The sequence below is a fragment of the Otolemur garnettii genome, unplaced genomic scaffold (genome assembly GCF_000181295.1).
Source record: "Otolemur garnettii isolate 467f Iridium unplaced genomic scaffold, OtoGar3 scaffold00053, whole genome shotgun sequence".
Lineage (NCBI taxonomy): Eukaryota > Metazoa > Chordata > Mammalia > Primates > Galagidae > Otolemur > Otolemur garnettii.
Genome location: NW_003852448.1, coordinates 9,639,970 through 9,651,402, shown reverse-complemented (window position 1 = coordinate 9,651,402; position 11,433 = coordinate 9,639,970). Strand labels below are relative to the sequence as shown.

The 11,433-nt window shown below is 36.1% G+C and overlaps 1 protein-coding gene across 2 annotated transcripts in view; it reads right to left on the bottom strand.

The window, feature by feature from the left end:
* EZH2 (enhancer of zeste 2 polycomb repressive complex 2 subunit) overlaps positions 1–11,433 on the bottom strand; it is a 39,645-nt gene that overhangs the window by 15,606 nt on the left and 12,606 nt on the right. For both annotated transcript variants that reach the window (XM_023514434.1, XM_023514433.1), the window contains exons 3-7: positions 9,974–10,090; positions 6,147–6,267; positions 5,184–5,324; positions 3,902–4,004; positions 3,205–3,368 (exon numbers count right to left, since the gene is read on the bottom strand). In XM_023514434.1, the coding sequence (XP_023370202.1) occupies positions 3,205–3,368; positions 3,902–4,004; positions 5,184–5,324; positions 6,147–6,267; positions 9,974–10,090 (646 nt within the window). The remainder of the gene's footprint in view (positions 1–3,204; positions 3,369–3,901; positions 4,005–5,183; positions 5,325–6,146; positions 6,268–9,973; positions 10,091–11,433) is intronic.

The following is an 11,433-nucleotide window of genomic DNA, read 5'->3' as shown; positions in this document are numbered from 1 at the left end:
CCGCCACAGCGCCTGGCCATTTTTTGGTTGCAGCCATCATTGTTGTTTGGCGGGCCCGGGCTGGGGATTCAAACCCGCCATCTTAGGTGTATGTGGCTGGCGCCTTATCTGCTTGAGCCACAGGCGCCATGCCATGGCTAATTTTTTTTAACTAGACAAACTGATTGTAAAACAAACAGGAATAGATTGGGTGTAATAGCTCACACCTGTAATCATAGCATGATGGGAGGATCGTTTAAGACCAGGAATTCAAAACCAGCCAGAGTAAGAGCAAGACCCCATGCACTAAAAATAGAAAAAATAGTTGGACACAGTGGCACACGCCTGTAAGCTGAGGCAGGAAGGTCACTTGAGCCCAGGAATTTGAGGGTGCTGTAAGTTATGATACCACTGCACTCTAGCCTGGGTGACAGAGTGAGACCCTATCTCAAGGAGGAATGAGTTCAACTAAAAATAGCCAGGAGATCTCTACACAAATAGACTAAAGAAACAGAAAATTGAGAAACAGACCCAAATACATATGTAACAGGCAATGGAAGAAGTATCTCAAAGCACTGAAAGGTAAACTTCTCAATAAATGATACTAAAATCACTAGGTAATTCTGCAGATGAGGGGAAGAATCAAAATAAAGACTAAAACATGCCATGGGGAAAAAAGTGAGAAACTCATTTATAATCTTGGAATGGAGAAAGCTGAAATGGAGAAAGTTGAAAAATAAATTCAACTACTTAAAAAATTTATTTATGAAACTTTTACCAAATAATACATTGGGGAAAAAAAACTACAACTTTTTTTTACCAAATACAAAAGTATTTGTATTTTTACCAAATAATACACTGGGGGAAAAAAACTACAACTCATACTGCAAAAACCTAATTTCCTGATTATAAGTGTATAATGAGCTTCTACATATCAAAGGACCAATGAGCCTAAGAAGGAAAATAGTTCACAGAAAATAAATATAAATCCCTTTAACGTAATATAGGAAGATAGCATCGTCTGGAAGAAAAACACAAATTAAAACTACACTAAAAATAATTTTTTACTTGTGAAATCAAGCTAAAAAATCAAAATTAATTTGGTAACAAACTATTGATGGGAGTCTGAGAAAAACAGGCATTTTTACTTTGCTGGTAGAACTTTAAATTACTATATCTTCATATGGCAGGTAATCTGGCAATATTACAAATATATTTTATCAGGTAGACTTGAACTTGTGGAAAATGGTTACAGGGATGTTCAAAGTTATTCACTGTGGCACTGTTAGAGCAAAAGGCTCAAAATCAATCCAGTGTTCATCTTTAATGGAGTTAAGTTACACAGTCACCTAAAGCGACTGTGCAACTATACGGAGAGGACTAATACAAGTATTAAGTCAAAAAAGAGAAAAGGTTGAACACCAGGGCACTATTTGAATAAGATAGTGGCAAAGAGAAGTATTTATATTTGCCAAAAACACTACAAAAGATATAAAGGGGGAGTGAAGTGAAAACTCGATGGGGGACAGAAGCTGTAAGGAGATATTGCTGGACATATCTTAAGATTTTTAAAATGTAAAACATGATGTTTTTATTCACCATGAATGATGATGAAGTGAGTAGGGCGCCAGCCCCATATACTGAGGGTGGCGGGTTCAAACCTGGTCCCAGCCAAACTGAAACAAAAAAATAGCCGGGCATTGTGGTGAGCGCCTATAGTCCTAGCTGCTCGGGAGGCTGAGGCAAGAGAATTGCCTAAGCCCAAGAGCTGGAGGTTGCTGTGAGCTGTGATGCCTCAGTACTCTACCAAGGGTGACAAAGTGAGACTTGTGTCTCTAAAAAAAAAATAATAATAATAATATCATGCCTATAATCCTAGCAGTCTGAGAGGCTGAGGCAAGAGGATCAATTGAGCTCAGACCAATCTGAGCAAGAGTGAGACCTCATCTCTACAAAAAGAAAAATTAGCTGGTGTTGTGGTGCACACCTGCAATCCCAGCTACTAGGAAGCTGAGGCTGGAAGATCACTTGAGTCCAGGAATTGGAGGTTGCAGTGAGCTGTGATGATGCCAAGGCAACAATGACGTGAGACTCTGTCTCAAAAAATACAGCAAAGTAACAATAGCTAGGAGGAATTCTGTACAATTTTAAGTATCTCACACATGTTAATCCATTTAATCCTCACAAAAACTCTTATGAGAAAGCACTACAGTATTCTCAATGTAGAGATCAAAAAAACCCCCTACAACACAAAATGCTATACCTAACATAAAATCATGTGCTGCCTATACATGTCAGTGGCCCCAGAAGATGATATCATCCTGTTTGTACTGTACTTTTCCATCATGCAGTACAGGTGTACAGCTTTGGAGCAATAAGCTATACCAGACAGCCTAGGTTTGTGGTAGGCTATGCAACTAGGTGTGTGTGGGTATACTCTTATGATGGAAACAATGACAAAACTGCCTAATGATGGATTTCACATTACCAGGTCATAGATAGATGCACTCAAATATAATATGGGAAAGGTAAATGTATATTACGTGAACTATTCTATTTAGGAAGATTAGGAGTTATGAAATATATATTCAAAATATGTGGCTCAAAAGTACCTGATGCTTTTTAAACTGCACTTAAACAAGTTCCAATTATCAGGAAAATTTACTAAGAAATCTCATTCCCTAGAAATGTCAGAGAAAAAAGTATTATTGTATATACCATACTTAATTTCATTTAAAACATTTTATGCTTTACTTATACTCAAATGCAGGTATTTTAAAATGCAACTTACCCAAAGGACACACACGCACAAAAAATAATTTGACTCTAAACACACAAGAATTTACGTAAGAATTTTTTAGCCAATTTCTTATTCAACACAATTTGTTCATCAATATCAGCAGTGTTGCTCTGAGCTATCAGCTGGTTCATAATAATAGTTTTATATAAAACAACTGCTTAGTTAGCATTTATGGAAAAATCACTGACCTGTATTCCGAATTAGCAGGGAACAGTAGTCCAAATGAAATGCATGCAAAAGATTTCAGAGCAAACCTCAAGCAACAAAGTAAAATCAGTACTGAAATCTTAAGATATTTTTCAATATTAACTACAAGATTGAATGATAAAAGTCTGGCTGTAATAAATGATAGCACTTTCTAAGCTGCTTTAAGACATATTTCACAACAAAAATAGAAAACTAAAACGTACAATAATTGCACTTACGATGTAGGAAGCAGTCATATTTAAAACATCGCCTACAGAAAAGCGTATGAAATGAATGTAAACTTTGCTCCCTCTGAACAGATTTAGCATTTGGTCCATCTATGTTGGGGGTACATTCAGGAGGAAGTGCGCCTGGGAGCTGCTGTTCAGTGAGTTCTTTATATCTGACATTAATGAAGAAAAATGTAAGTAAACAGGAAACAAAAATCACTTTTTAAAATAGTAAGTTTCTAAATGGTCCGCATATAGTATTGTTGATTTTTATTTTGCTTAAAACATAAAGGAATGACTCCAACCCACAACAATCTTGTTTATATAAAGAGCTAACTAAATACTATGCCTGGTGTTATTAAGAATCATATTTATTGATATGATCCAGGTATATCATTAAAAAGGACATATATTAGTTTTAAACATCAATTGTACTAACAATTTTCCTCTAAATGTGCTACTGTAAATTACATGCATGTGCTCATGTTCATGTGTGTGTATCTATATATAATTTTTATATGCATTTATTCTATCAACAGTCAATGTTTCATAGCTCAAATATATGCAAATATTACTTCAAGTATCCTGCAAATACTGTGAACCAATGAAGTAGGGCAGCTCACCAGCTAATATATCACTTATAATAAACCAAAGTGGTGAGGTACATACCATACAGGACAATTTGCCTCAAAAGAACAAATCTTACTTTTCCTTTAGTTCTTCTGCTGTGCCTTTATCTGGAAACATTGAGGAAATGGCTTCAAAAATTTTATCAGAAGGAAATTTCCGAGGTGGGCGGCTTTCCTTATCTAAATAAGAAAATTATGAAAAAGGAAAAATAAAGTAAACAAGTTTTCAATCTTTTGTTTTCTGCACCCAACTGTATGTCTATAACAAAGCTGATTTCCTAAGGAATCATCAACTTTGTTTCACTTACTTCTAAGATATTTTACATGTGTCTGTCGTATGCCTGTAGGTCAAACACAAAATTCAAATTCAAATATGAAAAGTTTTAAGAACACTGGGAAGGCCAGGTGTGGTGGCGCCTGCCTATAATCCTAGCCTAAATTTAGGAGGCTAAGGAGGGAGGATCACTTGAACCTGGAGGTGGAGGCTATAGCAAGCTATGATCAAACCACTGCTCTTCAGCCTAAGCAACAGAGCCAGACCCGGTCTCCAAAAACTGGGGGTAGGGGTAGTGCTAAGAGGCAGAAACCTAGCTCCTAATCCCAGCTCTACTGCTAACTGGACCTGGGCCAATCACTTAACTAGCTGGGTCCGTTTCCTCATCTATAACATGAAGGAGCTCAACTAGATGATTGTTAATGTGACTTTTTTAAATTAAAAGATAAAATATACTTCTTTGTAATTGCAATTTTTCCCCCCAAAATCTTCTACACTGCTCTAACATAAGCTTTGCCAAACAGAGAACACCAACCATCAGCTCTTAGGGTCCACTACCTGCTGCTAAATTATAACAAGCACAAGGAGTACAAGCATGGGCTCTGGAGTCTATTGGGCCTGCGTTATCATCACAGGATTTGGGATCCTGTTTCTTTCCAATTGCGTAATCTTACATTTGGTGCTTAACCTCTCTAAATCTGCCTCTTTGAATATAAAAGGGTCTGGTAATAAGATTTACCTTATGAAGCTGTTCTGAGGATTAAATAAGCTGGTACACATGAAGTGATAAGCACACAACTTGCACACAATGAAAGATCAATATGTTATATATTTAAACAATTACGACTGCCAAATTGAACCCCCCCCCCCGCAAGAAAAGATTATGGTCCTTTGCTAGCCAAAAGAAACAAAGACATTCAAGTGGACAATAAAATGCTGCAAATAAAATTCTAATGTTGATTATACTACTACCAAGGAGATATTAACAATGAAAGAAAAAGAAAGGGAACTGAGTTCTACTTTTGATCTAATGTTTTAGTAAGAATGCTATAACGGCTGCACAGAAACCTAACAATCGAACATACCATCTCTGCGATCCTCCATATCTTTCTGTTTTTCTTCTCTTTCATCAGGATCATCTCCATCATCATCATCATCATCATCATTATATTGACCAAGAGCATTCACCAGCTCCACAAATATTTCATCATTTATAAACCCACATTCTGAAATTCATCAAGTCAAATGTCAAAAATACACAGGGAAAAGCAGAAATAACAAAAGTTTATGTATGGTTTTTCTAATTTGGAAGAAATAGCCATACTATCAATTAGTGCTATTAGATTATTATTAAAATGAGGAGAGGAAAAGATAAAACTATTCTCAGAACTGGCTTGAAGCAAAGTTAGAATGATAACTTTATGTCGAATACCTGCCACTTTCTCTTAAATCATCCCTACTCCAGTGCCTAGTACTAACATCAGTCCTCTAGGAATGAACTGTGGAGTTAGTCTCCTCTCCAAACAATGGATGCATCCTTTAACTGGCCAGTTCAGTCTCTGCTTTCCACTAATGAAGACAATGGATATTGATGATATTACAAATATTATCCTCCCTGCAGACAATGTAACAAGGCCCTCTAAGCACAAAAAATGGAAACCACAACACCAATAACTGAACTTCAAGAATTGTGGTATTTTTGAGCAGCAGAGCCTTTCAGAGCCCACATGCCACAAAAGCAAAGCTCCAATCTTAACTGACTTTACTACTAAACAATCTTAAAACTTATATACACTTAAGCAATTTCTATTTAATTTACATGTTATTGCCATTGTAATTTATGTTATAAACAACTACAGTGACAAATATGATCCTCCAATTTAAAAAGCCTTAGGGAAAACACTGAACTTAGGCTGTGAGCCCAGTCTAGTCCTTTTTAGTCCAGTGCAAAACTTAATTTTAGCATTAAAAACTATCTTCACACCTTTGCTTAATAAATCAAAGTACGTCTCCATTCTTTTTTCCAAGAGAACAAACATACAGCTCACCTCTATCCCCATGGACTTTCCCGTCATAGTTTTTTATTAGCTCTTCAATGAAAGTGCCATCCTGGTCTAAAACTTCATCCCCCATATAAGGAATGTTATGTAAAACAGTTTCATCTTCCACCTAAAAGGTAAGGCAAATATTTAAAAAGCTAACTATCAAAATGTTTTTAAGAAGTTGCTGTGAGATAACTAAGACATTTTTTTTCCAAAAGTAGATGTCTTTACCAGTTCTCCAAATTTAAGATACTAGTCAGCAAATTCTAACATCTATCAAAGAAGAAAAGACTTCCCTATCACCAATAAGTGTAGCTCAGAAAAACTATTCACAGGAAAAGAATATATTCAGGAAAAAACAAGAGTACCTTTCGTAATTTAACATGTCATCAACAATTAAAAACTTAACTTTTTCTTGGGACCAGGTCTCCCTCCGTGGCCCTGGTGAGAGTGCAAAGGTGTCATCATAGCTCACTACAACCTCACACTTCTGGGCTCAAGTGATCCTTCTATCTCAGCCTCCCACGTAACTGAGATTACAGGTGCATACAACCAAACTTGGCTAATTTTTCTATTGTTTTTCTGTAGAGACTGGGACTTTTGCTCAGGCTAAACCTTACCATTATTTTTTTGTTCCTCTAAGAAAAGAAAAAAAAATGTTCCAGATTATGATGAGACATCACCAATTTTTTGTTTTTTGCAGTTTTTTTTTTTTTTTGGCCAGGGCCAGGTTCGAACCCGCCACCTCCAGTATATGGGGCTAGTGCCCTACTTCTTGAGCCACAGGTGCTGCCCACAGACAGCACCAATTTTAAGACACATTCCTATGTCAAATGTTAAAATGGGGAGAATGTTCTTAGAATTAATGAAATATAATTTTTCAAGATCAACTATAAATATACACACCAAAAAAAACTACATGATTAATAAGGATTTCTAAACTTCACTTAATGATCTAGTTATTCAATCATGTCAATTCAATACACACAGGCTTGGTGCCCCTAGTTCAGTGGTTAGGGTTAGCCCAACTACATACACTGAGGCAAGTGGGTCTGAACCCAGCCAGGGCCCAGACAACAATGACAACTGAAACAGAAAACAGCCGGGTGTTGTGGCAGGCACCTGTAGTCCCAGCTACTTGGGAGGCTGAGGCAAGAGAATTGCTTAAGCCCAAGAGTTTGATGTTGTTGTGAGCTGTGACACCATGGTACTCTACCGAGGGTGACATAATGAGACTCTGTTTCAAAAAAAAAAAAAAGATACACAATATAATAAAGTTCATATAAAACAGTTATCAATAATCCATTCAAGTTTATGTCAAAAGAATTTATGCTTACATGTAAAATAGGAATACTCTACAAAAACACAAAACATTTCAATATTTAGATGAATAGGATGTAAATCAAAATTGACAGGCAAAGATGACAGATGAGTTTATATCCAGATCTGGAATACAACAGGGAGTAAGAAGGGCACTAGTTTTGCAGGAAAAGAGCTAACCAGAAAAGTTCAAAGAGGATGTGATTTAGTACTTAAGAATGCAAAGGAAAGAAAGCTGATAATCATAGGAGTAAGAGAATTTTCAATGAAGAGTAAAAATGACACTATTTGTTGATGAAAACCAGACAGTTCTGAAGTACGCGTTTAAAAAGACTAACTCAAAGTGAGAATAGGTCTAAGTCTTAAGAGATGTTTGAACAGGGTATTGGTTAAAAACTGTTTTAGAAAGAAAACTCTGATAAATAGAATAATCTTAGAATAACTAAGACTAATTGGAGGACACGATGGCATAAGGTGGGACCAGAAGTGTGACCAGGATCAACAAGGAAGATGACACTGGAAACAGTTGTGAAACACTGAGACTATCTGGCAGTAGCAGGCAGGAAATGTAAAGAAAAGGTAATAATCTCAAATAATCCCAGATAACAAAACTCAGGACAGCTGAAGAGTTTATAAAGATGACAGAAACTTAGACAAACAGGAAAAGGGATAGAGTATAAAATAAAAATGCAGACTTTAAAGGACTGATCTTTTCAGGTTCAAGCTTATATACACAGTAGAGTTCTACTTTCATCTCATCTTACTTGCACTAATCCCATTTAAACTAGGAGTTAATTTTGGCTTATGTCTAAAGAAATTAAATGCTATTTGGCTATTTTCTCTTCCCAATTGTATCCATATAATCTTTGCTACCCAACATATATCCTAACCATAATTAAAAGATAGTCTGAATAATTTGCTTTGGTAAATGACCAGCAAAACCCAAATGAGTCATAAATAATATTGACAAATTAAAATGCTGTATTCTTTCAGAATTCCAATCTATGAAAATATGAAGCCTCCCTTCAAATCTTACAATAAATTCTCAAACTAAATGTTTTAAAATAGTCCTAAACACAAAAATTTATGCAACTAGAGAATTGTAGCTGAAGTTTACTTTTACCTCTTCAACTGTAAAGAGTATTAAGAGAGAAGTTACTGAAGACATTAGAAACATCTTTTTTTCCGGGCGGCACCTGTGGCTAAAAGGAATAGGGCACCGGCCCCATAAGCCGGAGGTGGCAGTTCAAACACAGCCCCAGCCAAAAACTGCCAAAAAACTTACCTTTTTTTAACCTAGTAATTCTCTAAAGTATGTTCACCAAGGACTTCCATCAACATTTTTTTAGCCTTCTCGCTTTATATATCAAGTTAATAAAGCTCTCTTTTTAAAAAAAAAATAAGGTCTCACTCTGTTACCCAGGGTGCAGCACAGTGGTGTGATCACAACTCTCTTGTAGCCATGATCTGGCTCGCTGCAGCCTCAGTCATAGTTCACTGTCACCTCCAATTCCTGGGCTCAAGCAATCCTCTCACCTCAGCCTCTGATAGCTAGAACTACAGGTCACATCACCACGCTTTGCTAATTTATTTTTTTGTAGAGACAGGGTCTCACTGTGCTGCCCAGGCTCAAGGTATCCTCCTGCTTTGGCATCCCAAAATGCTAGGATTATAGGCATGAGCCATCATGTCTCATCACATATTTTTCATTTTTAATAAGTTAAGAATGTACATTTGAATTTCTCTTTTGTCCTACCCTCTTTAATTCTACTATGAAGAGTTAAATACTAGTTCATGACGAAAGTTATCAAGCTGGTGTTACCTGTGGAAATATGTTTAAGCTTTTGTTTTATACACCTTCTCAGGGCATACATATTCTCAATATGTCATAGTGTATAGTATGGCTTAATAAAATGCTGCCTAAAAGTATTTTAAATAAGTCCTCAATTGATAATTAATGACCTAGTACACGGTGGGGTGTCGGGGAAGGGGAGAGCAAAGAGAGGGAAGGGGGGAAGGAAGAGAAGAAAGAGGGAAGGAGGGAGGAGGGTGAGGTCTCAGTATGCGACACACCTTTTGGGGACAAGACACAATTATAAGAGGGACTTTACCCAACAAATGCAATCAGTGTAACCTGGTTTCTTGTACCCTCAATGAATCCTCAACAATTTAAAAAAAAAAAGTCCTCAATTAACAAAAGCTCAAAGTGACACTGAGATTATAGTATACAGACAACTTCCTCAAGGATAAGAAAGAACTCTAAGCTTCACCTTTTTAGTGTTTTTAATTCTAGGTATGGCTTTTGTTTAACACATTTCCTTGGGAAAGAGCAACACCGCAAAGACTTAAAAAAAAAAAACTACATTAATCAGTTTAAGTCACTCTAAATGCTATCATTTTCATAGCTTTTTTGACATATACTATCTTGATTCATCATGACTAGAAATTTTTCCATGATTTTTTATTTAAAATAAGTTATTATCTAGTAAGCAGAAGATACCTTATTTACATACCATAAAATTCTGCTGTAGGGGAGACCAAGAATACATTATGGGTACAGAAGCAACTGCATTCAGAGTCTTTAACGGGATGACTTGTGTTGGAAAATCCAAGTCACTGGTCACCGAACACTAAAACAGAAAAAGCAAATTGACTCTTAAGAATAAAAGAACAAGCTTAAGCTCTAGTCATCACATGTAAAGAGAAGCTACCTACTGTAATAATGGGGGGAGCATTTCTTCACCTAGGACAATAAAGGTCATAAAAACCAAAAAGGATTCTTTCTTTTCTCTTTTTTACTTATGGTAAAAGAACTCATACTTACCAGTATCAACAAGAATCAAAACTTGTGTTTATGTCAGCCTCAGCAATCTGATACACTGTTCCATATTTTCACTATAAAATTTTCTAGCTCACTGGAAGGAATTTATTTTTCTTATGTAAGTTGATTTCTCTTATATCCTAACTACATAGAATAGTAATATATACAACAAATACGCCATTTAAATCTTACTAATAAGAAAACTTGTTGAGTTAGCCTTTCTTATCTTTATCTTCCCTTTTAAAAAACCAGGTATCATTTAATGATATTATCAGATGATACACAAATATTAAGGGTTAACAGACCTGAGTCTCAATCACAACAAAACCGATTCAAATCAGTTCTGCAAAACTATAACCTCTAAATAATAACTAATATTATTAAGTATCTTATATGTGCTAGGCACTATTTTAAGCACCTAACACACCTTCACATATTTAGTCCTCATTATGACATTATAAGCTGGGTACTATTCTTAGTCCCCATTTTCTAGGTGAGAAAATTAAGATAAAGAAAGGATAAGTAACTTCCCCGCAGTCATACAACATACAGGACTAGAATTTAAACCCCTAAAATCTAACTCTGGAGCACCTAATCTTACCCACTACACATACTGCTATGATACCATATTCTACAATATATAAATACACACAAAACTCTTGAAATACTCTATTTCATGCAATCTTTGAAGATATCAATTTCAAGGTATACCATTACTTCTATGTCACTAAGGAAAAAATACTGCCAAACAATGATACTTTCTTATCACAGTGATTCTAGGATATACATTAGTTTCAGATGCTAAATTATTAAAAATTTTGCATTTTTGATTCTGTGAAACATGGTAAAAACAAAAACAAAAACAAAACCCCACAGCACTTTCCATGCTGCCTAGGAACCCAGCTTTTCTTAAAGCATACTATTACACAAGTATCAGGCCTCCAGAGCCTTCTAAAAAATGCCTAGACATGTATTCATAATCCACAAGCAATGAAAACACACCAAAAAGAATTAAAGTAGGCTCGGTGCCTGTAGCTCAAGTAAGGTGCCAGCCACATACACCTAAGGTGGCGGGTTCGAATCCAGCCTGGGCACGCCAAACAACGATGACGGCTGCAGCCGGGTGTTGTGGCGGGCGCCTGTGGTCCCAGC